At 34.8% G+C, this 20,326-nt stretch overlaps 1 protein-coding gene across 1 annotated transcript in view; it reads left to right on the forward strand.

Moving 5' to 3' along the window:
• NEK10 (NIMA related kinase 10) overlaps window positions 1-20,108 on the forward strand; it is an 88,500-nt gene extending 68,392 nt beyond the window's left edge. The window contains 4 exon segments of the mRNA XM_048301646.1: window positions 2,986-3,159; window positions 3,248-3,334; window positions 18,146-18,255; window positions 20,025-20,108. Coding sequence (XP_048157603.1) covers window positions 2,986-3,159; window positions 3,248-3,334; window positions 18,146-18,189 — 305 coding nt within the window. The 3' untranslated portion in view covers window positions 18,190-18,255; window positions 20,025-20,108.
• The last annotated feature ends 218 nt before the right edge of the window (window positions 20,109-20,326 follow it).

The following is a 20,326-nucleotide window of genomic DNA, read 5'->3' on the forward strand; positions in this document are numbered from 1 at the left end:
TTTAAATAGAAATTCAATTGACTAGCATAATGGTGTAATTGTAAATGTCTCTAATAAAGAAGATTAATTAAACACTGTTTGCAAATGCCACAAGAGAGCTCTATATTTCATGAAGACAGAAGAGTTAATTCTTTTGGACAGCAGTATGACAAAACAAAGCTAAACAAAAGATCAGTATCTTTATTTTATTTAAGCCTACTTTTTTTTCCTAGAGACTTTTAGATTCCTGTTGGAACTCAAACCCAACAATTTAGGTTTTGCTTTTCCAAAACCAAAGTATATCTCAATTTTACAGTATCGATGGTTACCAATGAAGAGATAGACAGTACGAGTATACAGGATATGATTGAAGACAGAAGAAGTTTTCTTCGTGGCTGGGACACAAATTTCCAGAGGTGCTTTTGCTCATTAATAAAGGTAGATGAATGCTGGAAAAAAATGGTAATTGGTTCATAATTTGAACATTTTTTGTAGGGGGACTTCTTCCCTTATCTTTCCTTTTGAACTTTGTTTTTTATACAAGAAGGCAGAATTTGTTTTAACAATCAGTCTGAAGAATGGGGAAACTGAGGTACTACTTTATAAGGATAATGGGAAAATAAACTGGATCAGCTGATGGAGACTTCAGAAAGATTTGTAAAATACTGGACTCTAGAATCAAGTGTAGGTATGAGCACAGTTCAAATGAATAAATATCAACCCAACTCCTTTTTAAATGTTTGAGATATTTTGAATATTCCGGTTTCATAGATTTCTTTGAAAGGTAAGTATCTGTTTTTCTCCTTATCTGAAAGAAGTCTCTCTGAGACTTCAAGGCATATGAAAATGATTGTTTCAATGTGTTGGAGAGCACTTTTCTCCATGATCTTCTCAAAAAATTATGTTCTTTATATCCTTATATCCTTAGGTAGGTCCTTTTGGTTCCTCTCCTATGGTGAGCAAAAGTGACATTGAACTTGCATCCCAGCCTCTTCTAGTCAGGGTACTTTTGTTCTTCTAAATCAGCCAGTTGTCCTACTCAAAAGAGAAAAAACAGTATATAATATTGCTTTTGAAAATTATTAGCTATTTTTTAGGTGGAGTAAAGCATGTCACAGAAAATGTATTCATTACTCTCAGATTAGTAATGAAATACTGTAGTTTTCTATGTTCAGCTATTATGTAAATGGACCAGGCTTTATTTATGGTCAGATTATAGCTTTGCAGTTTATATAACTGCTTTAACGCTCTAGGATATGTTTCACTGATCTTTGAACAGTTTCTATAGCAGGCCTGCCAATTATTTTAGCGTGAGGTTTATGGAGTTCAGTTCAGACATTTCCAACAGGTTTCCTTTCTTGATGGGCAGTGAGATCTGGCACCAGTTGGTATCAGGTCTCTTTTTGATCTTTTTTTTTTTTCCCCATCAGCTCCACCTGATTTACAAGTTGTTGTTAACAAGTAGTCTTTTGAGTATGAGGTTCAATACTGAAAATGTTGAAAGGAGGTTTAAGTTTGAAATGTCCATGCAGTTTGACCTGTCTCTCTCTTTACTTTGATTCCTTTGATGGGGAACAAGTGAACTGGTTCTCTTCAGTAACTGTGGACTGACTGTTCAGGGCACAAGAAGTGTGTTCATGTGTGCCAGGACTGGAGTGCTCTCTTAAAGTAAGTTTGAGAGTCATTGTTAGTGGTTTTCATGCCGTGCTACACTGCAGTCACTGCTATTGTGGTGTCTTGGACATAACCTCAGTCCAGTACTGAAGTATAAAATGACCTTTTCCCACCTGAATTTAAAGGGAAAATCTTGACAAGCCATCTCTTGGCTTGTTAAGTTATAGATTTGGGAATAGAACAAAGGATGGGGAAGTAGTTGAAGCAGACCATTATGCAGGCAGTGGTCTGTGTAGTCAGTGCTCAGGGATGCAGTAAAGTTTCTGAGAAGAAAGGATTTCTAGTGCATTCACTCTGTTGTGTCCTGATAAAGTCAAAATACTTCATGGGAAAAACTTGGAAAGAATGTTAGATACAGGACAAATTGTCTTATACAGAATTGGTAAGAATATAAGTATTTAGGAATGTATTATCTCCTGAAATTACTTTAATATTAAAGATGCTAATTTGTTTAATCTGATATATTTATATAATTTATCTCTTTCCTCCTTTATCATGCTTTACTTTGACAAGATAGAGTAAAAAGAAACATGAATTTATTTACATGCAACAGAAATAACAGAAATAATAAGTGAAGATGTGGAACAATAAGAGATCGTAAAAAGTCTTCCTTTAAAATACGTTCCATTTAAATAGAAGCAATAACTGGGATTGGGGATTTCTATTCTTTCCAGAAAAACTATAAACATCAACAGCAGCAGAGGCAGAATTTTATATTCATTAAAGAACCCTATGCTACAAACAAGATGCGACACTTAAATGTTACAGGCAAATAATTGATATTCCATGTTTTGATTTTCTTAGCTCTGCTTTGATAATGCCAGTCAGAATTTGGTCATTTCAGCCTTGGTGTCTCTCTGGCATCACATCATATCAAGCTGACTTCATATTTTACTGCTATCTTGACTGTTAATGCAGGTTTTGCATTGTCCAGAACTGGACTGCTGTTTGTATCTAAGGTGGAAGACAGCAAATCTACCAATGCTTGTTCCTGCCTTTGTCCAGTCTGTTATTTTTCCTTTGTTCAGTGTTTGCTTCTGCTCTGTCATTTGTTTCATTTTTCTCACTCTCAGTGCTTGTTGTGAAAAGACTGTCATTAAGAACAAAACCGTATATGTAAAGGATAGAAATAAATTGTTTAGTTTCAGAGTTTGAAAGTCTTGCTCTAAATTTAGAATCAGTGACTGAACCAGGTACTGTGCAGTCCTGGACTAACAGCTAAGTCTAGTTTTATGTGTGTATGCACAAGTGACACTTCAATTTTTGGATTTTCTAGTGAGTGCTGGAAAAGGACAATATCCAACATTTCCTTTTTGTTCTTTCTTGTCAGAAAAAATTACGAGAAGTTGAGTCTGGATAATAGCAGCAGTGGAGCAGCCAGTTGCAAAAGTGAATTTTCAGAGAATACTGACCTTCCAGTTGACAGTTGTCAGTCTGCACATGGAAAAGATGAGGAAAGAACATATGAAGCAATCCCAGTAGAAGGTCACAGGACTATGGAGAAAGGTAGCCATTAGCAAAAGAAGCATCAGGGGTGCTATCATGCTGGTTAGAGGTGGGTTAAAAGCTTCTTTCCTTTCATTTTTATGTGTAGGTATTTTCTCTGAATTAGACAATGAGATGGACATAGTGGACAACTCAAGCAGCTCCAGTTCAAGTAATTTGAAAGAGTCTGCTATTGGTAAGATTCTTTAAGAATGAAGTGCACATCACTTTCTAACAGTAAAACAGTTGTTTAGTCCAATATATGAGGGTATTTCATTATTTGTCGCAAGTTCACAATCTGTTGTGTTACCTAAGTAAAGAAAATAGCTCTGCCTCTGTGACAGCCCTGTCCAGTTTAACACATTTGGTATCACCAAGACTTTGTGTAGCCTTTCCCCATATTTTGCAGTAGCAGCTATGAAAGCTGGAATATTACTGGGCTCCTTGAAAAAGAAGGTGGTTTTAAATTTAAGCATAAGATGACTAATATTGATAAGAAACAGATGGAAGAGTGTGAAAAAGAAAGTTGAAAGAGGCAAGCTTTAGCTGTCTGGAAGAATTGACTGAATTGAATTGAGGGAATTGTGTGGATTTTAATTAGGGCAGAATTATGTGACAAAACACAGCATTAATTCTGCCTGTAGTTATTTATGGTAATCAAATAGGAAAGCACCTATTTGTTGTGTGTTATCTTAAGTAACAGCTTTTTGGGATTATATTTCCAATTTGAAAATCTAAAGAAAAAAAAGAAAACAAAAAACCCCAGCTCTAACCACTGAGTTACTTGCTAGATTGTGAGCTATCATGATCTACCTATTAAATGCAATGGGATTCTGATTAGAGAAAATCTAAGTACATTTTATACTAGAAAAAAATAGAGGTGGATGTTCAGTTAAGCAAAATTTAGGATTTCCATTCATAAAATATGTGGGTGATATAAAATGTACTTTTAAAAGGTACAGGGAAGGATGTAGTTGTCTGATTAACAAACATTATTGCTGCAAGGTCCCAGGCTTCAAAATACCTAGAATAACATTACTTTATCTGTTTGTAATCCTATTTGGTGGCTGGATTTTCTTTCCTGTTTTGGCACAGGTACTGAAGAAATATGGCCTCTTTTTATTGAAATGTCTAGCCATTATTGCAGGGCAAATAGATGATTTGATAGTTCTACTTCAAATTCATTAAAATGACTTGCTAATTGTAAGTGGATAGCCTGCCATTCTGAAGGCTGGAGGACCTGTGGCTAGCCCGCCCTGAGGTTATTATCAAAGTTTCTTTAAAAGATAATAATTTTAAAAAGCACTTTTTTTTGGTCACTTTCTTGTGCTAAGGGAGTAACAAGGGAAGGCTACGGGATACAGGGAAGCCTTGAATAACAATGGGAAGGGACTGCATAGAATGAAGCCCTTAAGAAAAAGCAGCTTGCAGAGACAAGGCTCTATTTTGTGTTTATACTGAAGAATAACACATTGTGTATCTCACAGGAATGCAATTCTTTGTGGGCTAGTTCAGCATTGTAGACAGAGATTTGAAGCCTTTTTGTAGTTTGTGACTTGCCACACCCAAAGCATTAGTGGTAATGATTTCCTTGTAGTTAATTGTTCTTCGTCAAGATTTAGACATTAACAAAATATCAGCTTTTCCTAATATTTCAATATTACCGTGCCATATTGTGATAGTTTTAATTAAATATTTTAAGTGGAAAGATACAGTCAGTTCCTATCAGTCCCAGTGACTTCAATCAGCATTTTAAAAGTCATTATCTATTTTTCTCCCAGCACAGTCTAATTATTATATAGATACTTCAGGACTGCTTTTTCAGAAAAATAACTCTGCAGTCTTACATTCTTAGATCACCTGTAGTTTCTACTTAATGCTGAGTTCAGTGTTATAGATCAGTTGTAAATGATGCTGGCAAATGTTTCGACTTTTCAGGGGTAAAGAAAAGATAGCTTTAAAAAATAATTATAAATTCAGGACAATTGGGTATTGCTTGAGATATGCTCCATTCATTAATAATAAGTGGCTAACAGAGTTTGAATTATCAGCAATGGTTTTGTCAAGCATGTCAGCATTACAGGGAAAAAATGTGACCAACTTTGATCCAGCTAACTTGGAAACTGCTAACGTGAAGATGAGGGTTTTAGTTTCAGGTATATTGATGGGGATCATGAAAGGATTTGTCTAATCGTGCTGTCATCACATCATTCTCAGAGAAAACGTGATCATTCTAATTTAAAGCTAGGGTGCTATTTTATAAAAAGGTGTGATATGCTGAGCTGTTCAGTAGCACAGAAGCTGGTATGGATTTGTCAGTGTAATAGGAGTAAGCTTTTTTTTATAGTCCGATATTGTCATAATATTTTTAATGCTTTTGCATACTCAGTGTTTTTCAATTATGCTTTAAGAAAAGGATTATTCTTCTTAGACTAGACAATGTATTTCTACAAGACCAGCTCCTTTAACAACTCCCAAGATTGCCAAGTGCAGGGCGTGTAGATTCTGGAATAGTTGTTCCTGGTACTTGAAATGATTAATCCTACAGGAACAAGATTCTGCTCATTTCAAAGCATAGAGGCAGCAATGACAGATCCATTTTTCTTTTCCTGAAGTCATTATAATTTCAAATTATAAAGATTGTCAGAGGATAAGGACATACTGAGTCAAAAATCTGTGAAGAGTGATGGGATGGTAACAGTTTATTAGTTGCACTTTTTTTCTTAGTTTAAAATTACAAGGTTCCCAACTTTACCTTAGCTTAGTCATATTAAAGAGTTCTTACTTGCATTTGGTTTACAGTGTAACCATACCTTCACTTCTGTTAGTAAAAGCAAATAGCAGGAAGATATGTAATATGTCTTAATGCATAGTAGTCCAGTTGAGCTAGTGTGTCAGTTGGGTGAGAGTTAAAAATTTACTCTTTGTCTGGGAATGCTCTTTTGGACAATATTTTTTATTTCCCTTAATCATGTTCATTTACACCACAATCAGGATGGTGTCCTAAATACACTGAAAGACAGTTCTGTGTAAAACATGTTATTAGAAAACCCTGGTCCAAGGGCTTTATGTACTTGTCCTGTAAAGGGCAAGACTTCCTCCCAGTAAAGAGGTAGCATGCAATAGATTCTTTTCTGAGTTGCTCAGCCCTTTCGAGAGATTAAGAAGTCTCAAAACATAGTCCTGTTGCTCTGCTGTATCTTGCTTAAAAGTTTTTCTCTAACTTCATAATTTAATTTATGTTTCCAATATTTGGAGGAATCTCTACACTTACATATCTTGTAATATGTTGATATTGATATTCAGGATTGATATTCAGGATTCCTTTCCTGAATTTCTGCAACCCAATAGTATTCAAAGTTACCATGTAATGAAGACACCACAGATCTGCCTGAACAATATTCTAGTGATGTAACTCTAAAACGGTCTCCTACATCTTTCTTTGAGAAATGCAACTGGTTTGCACAGTGCCACGACTTGAGTCTTGTGCAGGTAATGCTCTTATCCAGTTGAATAATTGGGGATTTCTAGAACTAGGATCCTCTCAAAATAGGAACTCTGCATGTAATATGTAGCAAGAGATTTGGCTCATCATTTAGGTTGTGAGTTTAGGTCATCACTTAGCTCCAAATTTAGCTACTTTTGAGGACAGCAACAAACACTGTATGAAATAAACCCCCATTCAGTAATGTCATTTGTTTTCTGGAGCCCGTAATGTGGGCTACATTGTAGGCAGCTACCTTATATCTTGAAAGTTCTGTGGTCACAAAGCTGAGCCTTCTTTTTTTTTTTTTTTTTTAATTCAGACTGGTTGTATTTGATGGATTTGGTGATTTGAGATGACATTTCTTCTTTAGTAAGATGACTAGATAGTTTGGTAAGCTTTTGGAATAAGATTGTCTGACATCTGCTATATATGGTTTTCTGGTTTCAGATTGTGACGAGAAAGTTAGGGAATTTCTTGAAAATTATTATTGCACCAAGAAACCCATCATTTGCAGAATGGACTGTTTGTGAAGAACTTTGGAGATCTTAGTGTTTTGTAGGTTTACTTTTCCTGAGTTGTCTAAGATTCAGATTTCTCTTGAGACCTCGGGCTAATGGGATTTTGTTGAAGACATCAGCCAAGACCTGGTTTTCCTGTATGATGCCTGAGTTAAGTTCAAAATATGTTTATGTCAACTTCTGTTGCTGTACATGGAGTCACTGCTAGCAAGAAAAAAAACCTTTGCTGTTTGCTGTGCAAAACAGCTTAATTAACCTGGTTGGGATTGTCCATTCCAGTGTACAGTGATTTGAAGGGCAGTTTACTAAGAGTATTTTGAATAAATAAAGGTATTTTAACCTTTCTCCTAAAAAGATCATTGAGCTGTCATCCAAAAAACCACTCCCTTTGCTTCCATTTCATTAAAGGACATGTATTGAAGTTTTCTGCTAATACAACATTTTGATTCAATTTTCCTGCCAGTCTGATCAAACTTGGAAAGGTTTTCAGAGATTTTTGGTTTTTTAGATACCGTTGAAGTGAAAGTTAAAGCCAAAGCAAAAGTTACTATCTTCTCAGGTTTTTCTGATCTCATATCATGTTATGAGCTCTTTCCTTGAAATTGCCTGTTTAGGTGCCTGCAAGAGCAGAACACTAAACTTCATATTAAAATCTTTTTGTATGATTTTTACTGATGTCAATGCACATTAAGAAGTTAAAGTCTTAGAAGTTGCTCTAATTACATCAGCTGTTAAAGACCAAAGTAGCAGTCAGGGAAATTCTTTATGCCTCATTTGATACATTTTTTTTATGTCCTCAAGGAATCTTCATAGAGCTATTCAGAACAGGGAGGCTGATGAGAATTAAAAGTTTTGGCTTTTGTGAGTCTTTCACATTCTAACAAGAGTGGGCACAAAACAGGAAAGAGATGGAGGGTTTGTATTTCATTTTCCTTGAGATCGTCTTGAGCTGAAAAATGCCCCGTTGCAAGGCATTTGAACAAAACATATTGCCTTGCTCTTCCTATCCATGTCAAAGGAGTAGCCATGGTAAAAGGAAATGTGGTCCAGGCAACCGTGAGCTGGACATCAGGATACACGATGTGCTCCGTGATTTATGTGAGTTAACTTGCCCACACATCAGTGCTGTTTCTCGCTCTCTGTCTGGCTTTGTATGATTAGCATAACTCATACACAGAAGACTAGGGATTATCAATAAAGTCATTAGTGTTCCCTAAGTGTGTGGATACATGTGTGAGTGTGTTTGTTACCATGATTTTTACATGTTTGAATTTCCTTGTGTTTAGTTATTAAGTAAATTATTTTCCTGTGTTTTCATAGTGAGTAATATAATGAGACTCCTTTCTCAGATCTAGCTGCTCAGTGGGTCTAAAGGATGTTTGCTATTGTTTACTGGTTTTCTGCATCATGATTTCTTTGGGGTTTTGGTTTCTAGCATTGATAAGTATTTTCCTAACTTTAGCATATGAATCAGAAGATATTGCATCTCTGCCGTGTACAGTGAGTGGTGAGACAGACTCTTTGGTGTGAAGTATCATGCACTTGTAAATACACTCATAAAATGGCAGATTAGCAAGTCAAATGTGGTGAGTCATCAAACTGATCAAGCAAATTTGGATATGAGCCCTTTACTGATAAGAGACCATTTATTCGAAACAGCCAAAGGGTACAGTATTTCAAACCCAATTTTGTGTATGAATACTTGGAAAGGGGATGGTTTTTTTATAAAATTCTAGCCAACAGCGGTGTTCACACTTAGCCAAGTGGCTTTTGTTACAGATTTTCTTGCATATATTCACATGATATATTATGATATTTGTTGTGACAGAGTGTCGGAGGTTGTAACTCAAAATCCTTACCCCAAAGCAGCATGATTCACGTTCACTCAGAGCTTCTACTTTTGTATTTGTGTTATTGTGTCTGCATCCTAAGCAGGTAAAATATCTGTTCCCTGAATAGGAGCAATAATATTTTTCATTTCCTTCACTTTATAGGCAGTGGGCACTCTCTTTTTCTATTTTTCTGTCTCATTAGCAAAGTTAATTGAAGAACTTTTGCTTCTATGAGGGCCTAGTGTATTTGCTATTATGTAATTCAGCTGCTCTTATCAAATAGTCTTTTGTGCTAGCTACCACAGAATTTTGGTATCTGTTTTGATAAAGCATCAGCAAGGAGTAAAATATTGTTTCTTTTTCTTTCATTCTCTCTCTGTGTGTCTTCTTTTTAAGGAGACAGATTTGGCCTAAAGATGTATAATTTCTTTTGGTTTTAAAGTGAACTCAGTCTGACAGATGAAAGCCTCCTTCAGGTTTTTTTTTTCAAATTCAGAGGATCTCAGAAAAGTAGGAAAAACATTTCAGAGTCCAACACAAAAGTATGTTTGAACACGAAAAGATTGAAGACTCCCAGAAATGTTTGCTCTACAGTTGCTCTAGAACTGATATAACTGCTGTAACAAGACCAACAATGGGAAAACTACTTTAAGTTTGACATAAAATCTTTTTTTTCTTATCTGGTGTTTGAGTGATTAGATGCCTCTGTTTTTGTTTAGTGATGATGTTTTTGATGTTACTAGTGTGGAAAAAAATCTCATGTAGACAAAGATGCAGGTGTTTTATTAAAATACATTAATTGTAAAAAAAAAAAATTGTAAGCATATCCTAATCTTGCTACTTAGACTTTCAGTTAGCAGAATTATCTTTTCATTAAACATACACTCAATCAAAATGAGATACCAGCGTGGTCTCAAATTACCATGAAAAGAATGGTTTTACAGGAGTGATTTAAGACAAATGCTTAAGACCAGTATTTGCTTTAAGGCAATGCTTTCCAAGTACCTAAATAATAGATATCATCAAACATTACCTTTCCTTCTACGAATTTTTTGGCAGTATGCAATAAATTATTTCAATGTTTACATTCAGTTTCATTGCTGATTAGATGTTGGACCAATAACTGGTCATACTGCTGTCTTCAAGGTCTTGACTTCAGTAGGATTATTTAGGAAGTAAGGTATTGCATGTGTTATTGCATACAGCTGCTAATGGAATGCTAGCTAATGGAATGGTGACAGTAAAACTCTGGTGGACCATCAAAGGTCCTCTGAGAAAGTGAGCAAATATTTTATCTCTTTATCCAGACTAGAGACAATGTTGCAGCTACAGTGGTAGCAGTAACTGTAAGAATTTAATGCAAATCCAGGTACATATTCTGTGGACATCTAGCCAGCATATGTTGTTACTTTCTGTGAAATTCTGAAATTGTTTATTAAAATACTGTGTGGGGATGAGATTGTAGTTATGATGCAAGAAAATCTTTGATACATCAAACAGCAACTTGACAGTCAAGTGGGGCTTTGGAGTTTGTTTAAGGCTGTTTTCTAAAAGTTATTTTAATACCATGTCTGGGAATAGAAGATATTAACATACGTGTTTTGTTTTTTGGTTTGTTTTTTTTTTAACAGAAGATAATATTTATGTGTTTGTTTCAGGTATAATTAAATGAAGTTTTAAGGTAGCTGTGATTTGTGATTTTAATATAAATTATATAATTGATCACTGTTACGATCAATTCCAGTTGGTTGTTTCACAGTGGAACAGTTCTGCAATTGCCTTTGTGAAACATGTCCTTGGTTACCTTTACAGCTTCATTTTATCTCAGCCTATGGCACTTAGTCTGCTTCAGGATATTGTTAGAGGGTGTTTGCACACAAAAGCTTTACATGCTTGCTACTTAAGCTTAAACTGTTATTAGTTAGCCAAATTCTGGTTTTGTGTTTTTAAGCAGGTGTTTTTCTATAGAAAAATGTGCTTATGTATTTGATAGTGTATATTGTAGTAGTGTTGTAATGTAGAGTCTTGTCCCTTTGAACTCTAGATCTTCTGTATAAACACAGACACCCATTTCTTGGATTTGGAGACCTCATTTCCTTCAAAAAGGAAACAAACAGAAGCAGAATATGTCACACCATCCGTCTTCTAAAGGTCTTCCTTTTTCTTCTGTTTCTTCAGTAATGCATCAAACACATTCTTGACAATTATTTTTTATGATGTCTTTGGCACCACCCTTATTCACAAATTCTGTTAATTGTTTCTTTATTTCTGCTTTTCTTTCATATCTGGAAAAAACTCTCAAAATCACTCTTGGCTGCATCTGCCTCCTGAACAATTTTTTCGTTTTACCTTTGACGTAGCTAGGTAAGTATTTATAATGATAGCATTGATTCTTTTCCTGTGTTTCTTCACAGACCCTGTTTGATTCAAATGAAGTATTTTATTTTTGCTATCAGAATGGTTCCTAGCATAACATCATCCAGTTTATCACTTCCTAGCCTTACATCTTTAGTCCCGTTGCAGTCAGTAATGGCAACCTCCTCATGTTTGAGCATTGAAGAAAGCACGTTTTCTTTCTCTTTGTAGAAATTCGCTACTATACTATACTATACACTGCCCTTCACATAATCATTAGTGAAACTATTTCCTTGTCTTTGTAACTACTCCTTGAAACTGTAGCTTTCCCTACTGCCACAAAAATAGATAAAAATTCTTTCCATATTGGGCTATCGTGGCTGCCATCCATCAGGACATTATGTTAGTTCTTTCAATTCCCCAGTGTCTGTACCCATTTGTTATTGCTTATCTCAGCTAGTGAAGTCTGTAGGCTGGGAAAGTATTTGTCTGGAGTTTAGAGAAGGATCTAGCATTGAAACATGTAGAGCTGTATTTCTGACATTGAGATATTGCTATCCTGGTGATAAAAAACCAATTTTTTCCCCACTTTACTAGTACTGAGCAGGGAAAGAAACTTTTATTTAGTAGAAGTCATCCTATTTTGGACATGCAGAGTAAATCAGCCTTTATGTGACTTACAAATGCACAGTTGTAAACTGGTGAATTTGGACAGATTTCCTTTAGAGGAAACATGAGAAGGAGTCAGGGAATACTGATATTTTCTCTACAGTCGTTGATGCCAAACATAATTAAAACTTTTTTCTTTTTTTTTTTTTTGTAATGATAGAGATTATGTTGATGGTTCTGGATCAAGACTGTGACCAGGTAATTTTGTGCTTGCAAGAAATTCAAACTTTAACTTAAACCAAACAATTTCCAAGTTTTTGAACATTATCACATTATTCTCCTGTTGCATATAGAGTGTTTCCTCTTTATTTCTTCATCTTTAATGCCTATTGATCTGCTTTTGAGAGTACTTTCATTCACCCGCAGGTTCTGCACTAAGAAAATAGAGTGTTTGTGATGAGGTGGCAATCTCATAGGAATAGCTCTTTGCATGTTTTTATCTAATAGTTGTACTTTAAATGTTAGAAAAAGAGGTAATTACATTTTACATACAAATACGTTATCTGAAATACCATTAAGGTACTTCTTAAAAATATGAATTCCAATAGTAAACCAGTAAGATCTCATGTTAATGGTCATTATCCTGGCTAAACTTCTACTGAATGCAATTGAAATTTCTCCTGTGAAATGAATATTTCATGGAGCCCTTGTAAATTATCATGTATTTATACATCATGATTGATGAAACAAGTTTTCCATTTGAAGTACTTTTCTTTATTATTGAGAAGCTTCATATACTGTAAGCTGCTAAGCTGTGGTTTCAGAATGCATATTGTCTGAATAAAATAATATTTGAAATAAAATTATTTTGATCAGTTGAGCTATTGATCTTCACAAAAAGGTACTTATTGTCTGTACTAAGTTCTATTTTACAGCTTTTAATATAAACGTTGTATTAAGAATTTTAATTATGCAGTACGAATCCAAATTTGATGTCAGCTTTCTGTAGTTTCGGTGCTGTTTACTGAAGAGTGCCATCATAATAACAACACGGTTTAAACTCACTATCCAACCATAATGTCTGAGAGTTATAACAATCTACAGGCAAATACTTCAGCCTTTGTTGATATTTTCAATTCTGTGAGTAATTTGAGTAAATGCATTATCTTTTGCAGTGATGTTTTCCTTTTGGATAAAACTCTAAAAAGCTTTGGTCGTCTTCAGCAGCCTGTTCACACATGTCTGCCCTCATCCTCCGCATAATGCTGTACTTCTTTATTTAAAAAAAAAACCCAAACATGGAACTTGGAGTGGTCTGGAATGTGTGGACTTCATGGGAATTCCTAAAGTCTTTGAAGCACACAGACACTACAAGTAGATGTTAAATCTGGTCCTCCTAGACTTTTAAGTCACATTGTTGCTGTCATACTAGAAAAGAGAAAAAACTCTCTAAGCTGAATAACAGGGAAATCCAAATTATGTCCTTGCTGTTATCATTCTAAACATATTTATATTCAGAGAAAAAAAAAATCTGAAGACCTACAAAAGAAAAGGCCCTGATTTATTTACTTTCAGTTTGTAATACAAGCTATTGACAGGAAAAGAGGAGACAAATACCACAGAACAGGGAGCAGTGAAAAAGGTAAGATTTCAAAGAAGTAAAGGTTTTATGAGTGTCCTAACAAAACCTGAAGACTTCTAGCTTATAATGGCAAGACCACACTATTTTTCGGGGCCTCAAATATAGAAGTATTGAAACAGTTGTCACCTTGAGCAGAAGAACCAACTTACCAATTCTTCTTTAAGTGACTCAAAGGAAATGCAAAGCTACTTCTCCTCTAACTGATTGTTAAGAGAAGACTTAGGGAAAACATGTCAAACTGAATTTCACTTGACTTTCTCAAGGTATCCGCCAAAAGGCAGTGCAACAAAAAACCCCAGCAACAGCAATGATGTTATCTTCCTGATCCTACTAGAAATGTGTCTCCCTGTGGTAGAGAAGGATGTTTTCTGTATCACTCTATTTCTGTGAGAGCACTGTTCAGATCTGGATGGTCTTTAGACAGTACAACTTGTGAATATCTTTTTTCTTGTTAAAGTAGCCAGCACAGAAATTCATCAGCAAAAGAGTGGTAATAATTCTGTTGTGAACTAATTAATGTTGCTATTTGGATTTCATCACCCTCTCAGTAGAAGTTTTAATCTTGACACAAGATCACTTTGGAAAAAAAAAAAAACCCAAAAGTTTCAGTGGTTGTAAATTTGTACATAAGACTTAACGATCCTCAGGGTGTTTCTGTGAGAGTAAATGTTAGAATATAGATCTAAATTAGCCTCTGAAGTGTAGCTTGAGATAATTATATTTAAGAGAGGTACAGGGCTTCTGGCTGAAGTTCAATACTTGGGCCAAGGGTCTTTGCTTATCTTCCGGGTCTAATACTCAACTTGGAAAGATAATTTTGTGAACTAATGTTCTTTAGTGATTTATAGTGGAAGTCTGGTATAAGCTTTTATTTAATCTCTGGGCCTGACAATATGTATGACTTTAATACACAAGATTAAAAATCCTAAACAAGAATGGATTTACCTCATAGAAATGGCCCATACCAGACATGTTATTATAATTCTTAGGGTAGAATGACAATAAATTTCATAACATCAAAATATATAAAAAACAAATTTGTGTTAGTCTATGTAAAAAGAAAAAATCAGTTAAGAAATTTCTGTTGATCATATATTTATCCTTTTGAATAAATGTGACAAAATTTTAACAATTGTTAAGGTACATAATACTGCTTTTCTCATAGAGTAATTTAGTGATTCAGAGAAAGGGATTTTCTTTTGAAACACAATATCACTTACATTGTCTAAATTTTTAGCGTTTTAGATTATCCTTTTCTTGTTCCCAGCATTACTGGGAAAATAAATCAGGCATTTCAACTTGGTATTTACATCTACAGGTTTTAAGCATTGTATGTTATTAATATACTAAGGCAACAAAATGAGCTGCCCTCCTGATTTTATTCTTGTCATCTACAGCATTGGCAGGAATTGCTGCATCACAAAGGAAGGTGCGTCAGATCAGTGACCCTGTTCAGCAGATTCTTATTCAGCTGCACAAAATTATCTTCCTCACTCAAGCATGCATTACTGTTGCTTCTGACATTCTGTACTTTTTAGTAATCTGCTTTTGTCAAAATGATGTTGCTGCAAAGTGCTGCTAATTTAGTTACTGTTCTTTAAAAACAACAGAACTTGACATTTTTGCAGATGGCAGGATGCTTTAAAAATATATCATTTAAATAAAGACTAACTTTGAATATTAGTATGTGGAGGATGGCAATAATTGAGTCATATGAAAAAAAAAATCTGTGGCTCACCTCAGAAAAATTGATTGTACAGTAAAGTATTTTTATAACACTCTGTCATACCAGCAATATGACTGCTTAAGGTGACAATATCATATACTGACATGGAGAGTACATAAAATGCTTTCCTCTGTAGTAATAGTTTCTAAATAACTTTGTATTGATAATTAAAATATAATTTCATAGTCATATTTTCTTGGGAGTTTTAGTGCAATAGATGAAATCCTGAATATGTTCACTGTTTTGAAATGTCAGATATTTTTCAAATTTAAGACTTGTTTTAAAATTAAGTTCAACTGCTCCATAGTGAGAGAGAGTTGAAATTATTTCATGCTGATTCCAAAGCAAAAATGGAGCTGAGCTGATACAAAATCTACCTTGAACTCTCACCTAAAAATGTGATAGGAAATTCTTTATTCTGCAGAAAGATGGCTACCATGCAGCTATTTGCAATATTTTCTATTATTAAATAAACATATTTTCATTTTCCAAAATGAAGTATTTACATTTGGGATGTGATGTTTATCACCTCAGGGCTTTTGAGATTGATCAGCCAAATTTGTTTGGTTTCATTTAGAACAGAATAACATAACTGAACTTGAGTGTGCTTTACATGTCTCTCTTTTGCTTTGGTTTTTTTTTTTTTTTTAATTGTCAAGCTTATCAAAACAGGTAATACAAGAATTAAATTATCAGAGACAAAGGAAACAAACATTATTTAAAATAATGGAAATCATATCCTTCTCCTATCACCAGAAATAAGGCAGTTCAGCTCTTACATGGTATGTTAGGAGTATGTCCAAGCTGCTCATTAGTGAGCCTATCCTTGCTGTTCAAGAAAGTTTTCTCAAGTGGCCTACTAATTAATACGAGTTATTGCAATGTGGATGCTCAAGAACTAAGAACTAACAGCAACTCAAAAACTGGCTCAGAATTGACCACTGAAGCAGTAGCAACAGCTTTTCTCTGGTTTCAGAGAAACCAGAATCCATACCTGTACTTGTTTACTGTTTCCATATGCCTCTTTTGCACTTGTTTATGTTCTTACAAATCTGAGGTCGAGTGTTTTTTATAATACATAGCTGTTTTTTTAAACTCTGTTACATATTCCAGCTGACAGTTCTAAACTGAAGTTTGCAAGGGAGAGTTTTTGCCTGTTAGTTCTTGGCTGCCAGCAGCCTTCCGTTTCCATGGGAACAAGAATCAGAGTGATCTCTGGAAAACAATGTAAGAGAAAGCTTTTTAAAAAGCATTATTAAAATCCTTGGCTTTTTTTTTTTTTTTTTTTAACTGATCTGACAACTGATTTCATTAAAACAAAATCTAAAATTGAACACTAGTGCCTGAGGCAACTCCAAGTTTCTCAAGCACTGGACTTGTTCTTTACCACTTCTCCTTCAGAATATCCCAGTATCTCCATGGTACATTGACTGCACACAGTTGATTGCAGTGGTATGTTATCCACAGAATATGTTGTCGGCCTTTCATAAGGCATCATGTTTTTTACTTGCTTATAGGCTAAGGAACATTCAAATTCTGGCTTAAAGCAGATGTGTAAGGCCTTTTCTGCATGAAAAAAGAGTTGTATCTGTCTGTAACAAAAAAATCTGTATGCCACCAGCTGTCTGGTGAAGTCTTTTGTGCTTAGCATGTGACTTTGATCCCTGGTTTGTCAGAGAAAATCGGGACTCCTGTGAGGCCAATAAAAACCATTCTGGATTTATAGCTGTCTAAGAGCAGTAATTTGTTCCGGAGGGATAAATGTCTTTACAATATGTGCTATGTCGGTGTATGAATATGAATAATTAGTGGTCAGCCCCTCCCTAAGTAGTCAAAAACTTCCTGTATTTAGTGGAGTGTAACTTTATAAATTTACATCAATGAAGTGATTGTAAAGAGTATACTATATGGTAGAAAATCACAGCTTTTCAAACAGTGTCTGCAGGTCTAAGCAACTATACAAAATCAGCATAGAAGATAACTTCAAAAGGCTAGTAACATACCATAGAATGGTTGTCAGACTGGGTTGTTGTCATTGCAGTGACCAACAGCTGAAACTGTACATTTACTGTTGGAGCATAAAAATTATTTTAAAGGAAAACACGTTCTTTGGACTCTCTATTGAAGACTTTAAGGACAGTAGAGTAGGATTTGTGGGTGTTTTGTTTGGGTTTTTGGTGTTGTTTTTTGCTTGGTTGGTTTTTTGTTTGTTTTTTGTAATATAGATGAAAAATGTGTTCTTTTTCAACCAAAAAGATAAAGGAGGAAAAAGTATACTGAATCAGTTAAGCTTTATAGACAAGTGAAAGGTAAATTGCCTCCCTCGGGAAGCTTCGAGCAAAAGGGATGCTCTGAATTGTATTAAGACCCATAAGTACCTTAAAAGAGCCTGTTGAAGCCATTCTATGCATGTTGAATGATGGGCTAAGCTTCTTGATATTCCATTCATTTCAGATGGAGTGACTCTTTATAGCCAACATGAAATCTAGTCTAATGTTCTATGTGCTTCATCTGTAGAAAAATGTCTCAAATACTAGCACTTTGATCAGGGAGGCAAACCTGGTGTTACTAGTGGTGGGCTTAGAATGATGTTTACCTTCAAGGCTAGAGGAACTGAGTTGTATGATAAGCCAAGCCTAAGAAAGTGGGCAAACGAAGGAGCGTTATTATAAGATGCCACTAAATCAAGTCTTGCACTGTTGTTTTTCACCATGCTACTAGATATCAATGTTTCCTTTTGCAGTGTAGCTACATTTTTCAATAATGGCACTTCTGAATGGGTCATTTTTATGGCCTCCGTAACTGAATGGTGGAAACATGTTTCTTTGTTTCATGTAGCTTCCTCCAGCTTTGCAATGCAACTTGAAAAGGAGAATCATTGAGAGATTCAAGAAATCCCTCTCAGTCAGCAGAGCAATCCTTGTAATCTGAAATCAGAAATCAAAAAGGTGTGGTATACCATTTACTACTTGTGGCCAAGTTTGTCTCTCTTTCTATTCAATCATGTATTGATATTAGTAGCACAAAAATATAAGTGTACTTCCTTGGCATCTGTGTAGTGTGGGAAACTGAAGCTAAGATATTTCATTTATTAATTGATGATAAAGCAGTTTTTAGATATATTATTGTACCTAGAATTTGATGACTGTGGTGACTTATTATCATACACATAATTCTCCTCTGTGACTTAATTTGATTATCACCTACTTCCACTGAATTATGGAAGCTTCTATGTCATTGTTTGCTACAAAACAGATGACCCCAAATGCTGGATCCTCCCTTTGCTTCTGTAATAATAAACCTGAGATTCTAAAACTTCCTGGAAGGTGGCACATTGGTAGTACATTAGAAAGGTAGTTAAAGATGCTTCTTTCTGAGCTATCAGTTTCGTGCTATCCTATAAACCAACTTGAGATTTACATTAAACAATTCCTGTATTTCAGCCATAACACTAAATCTAAGAAATACCTGCTCATTGTGTATTGAGTTGATGTTCTCAGAAAAGGATACCCAAAAATATGATAAGAAAAATCAAGTCTTTTTTATAAAATTAACCTAATTTTCTGGTGTTCAGAAATAAAGGAAGTTTTTTGTAAATGCTATCAACAGTAAAACTGTGTAGCTTCAAAACTATTAGATTTAAACCTGCAGAAAAGGGAAGAAATACTCTATTTAAAAAGTAAATGGTAGTAAATTGAAAATGTTTGAAATATTGAATGCAATTCTGGGCATTGTACCTTAAAGGAAATAGTCATATTCTATTAATAGAAAGCGACAACAAAAAGTGCAGTTAGAAGGATGGAGAATTGATAACTATAAATGTTACATAATTTACCAAAAACAACACTGTAAATGTACTGGGTGACATGGATATCATTTGGAGGTAGTGAGAGAAACCTAAATAGAGGAAAGAATTAGGTTGAATTCTTACAGCAAATGTTGTTATGAGATTGTACAATTTCTGGAAATAACATTTTAAAATAATGGGATTTTAACTATGCTATAGTAGAAAACCTAATTAGATTTACAGATGAAAAGATTTCTTCACTGATCAGTGGTGGGGTAAAGGTCTTCCAACAGCAGAAATTCTTCTGTTTCCGTAAGAGTGAAGTGTTACCATGCTGCAGAAATGCGTGACTGGAATTTCTCTCCTGTACATGTGGATAGTCCTGTCAGAGAGGTTACCAGTGGATATTTTCAAAACTAGATGTTTTTAAGTTTAGTGTCAGTATCATTGCTCATATAATCAAGTAGCTGAACTGACCTTGAGTTTTCAAGAGTGCTGGGATCCCTTTAATGGGAATTATACCACTTGAATATGGGCTAACAATTTCACTTGAAGCCACAATTTTAAAAACCAGAGTCATCAGCTGCTTCTCTCATGGGTTCAAGAAATACACTTTCCTGTTCATCTTCACACTAATGTATAGTTTTACATTTTATTCAGATCATCTGGAGAATTCAGTGCTTTATACTAAATGCAGCTTGCGATGTTCTGTGTTTCTAGAGAGAAGAAGGTAGGATGTTCATAATTGTGGTCACCAGTTTTTCATTAATCTAAAAAGGCCTGAAATTTCTTTTGACTTTTTGATTTTGATTGCACTGGGAAACATAGAAAAGAGTAAGCTGCCTCCTAGAAGTCTGAAGTTTTGGAAATTGGGAAGGTTGGAGATTTCAGGTATCTCTTTTCCTTTTTCTCTTTTTTTTTTTTTCCTAGCTGCTGCAAGGTTCTCCTGAATTGATTGAACCCAACATCTTCACAGCAGATTGGCATGGGGTACATCTTTCTTCAGGTGGAAATATGTTGCTTCCAGATGATAGAAAAGGTAAACAAAACATGATAAACTTCTATAGTGGCATATATATTTCTAATAAAGTGTATGGTATCAAAGCAGAAGGAATTGCTACTCCAAGATCAGTCTTTAAAGACAATAAAGTTATGTTGATTATACTGATTTTCTGGTCTGGTGTTTTTTGGTTTGGGGTTTTTGTTTGGTTGGTTGTTTTTTGTTTTGTTTT

This window comes from Corvus hawaiiensis, chromosome 1 (assembly GCF_020740725.1).
Source record: "Corvus hawaiiensis isolate bCorHaw1 chromosome 1, bCorHaw1.pri.cur, whole genome shotgun sequence".
Taxonomy (NCBI): domain Eukaryota; kingdom Metazoa; phylum Chordata; class Aves; order Passeriformes; family Corvidae; genus Corvus; species Corvus hawaiiensis.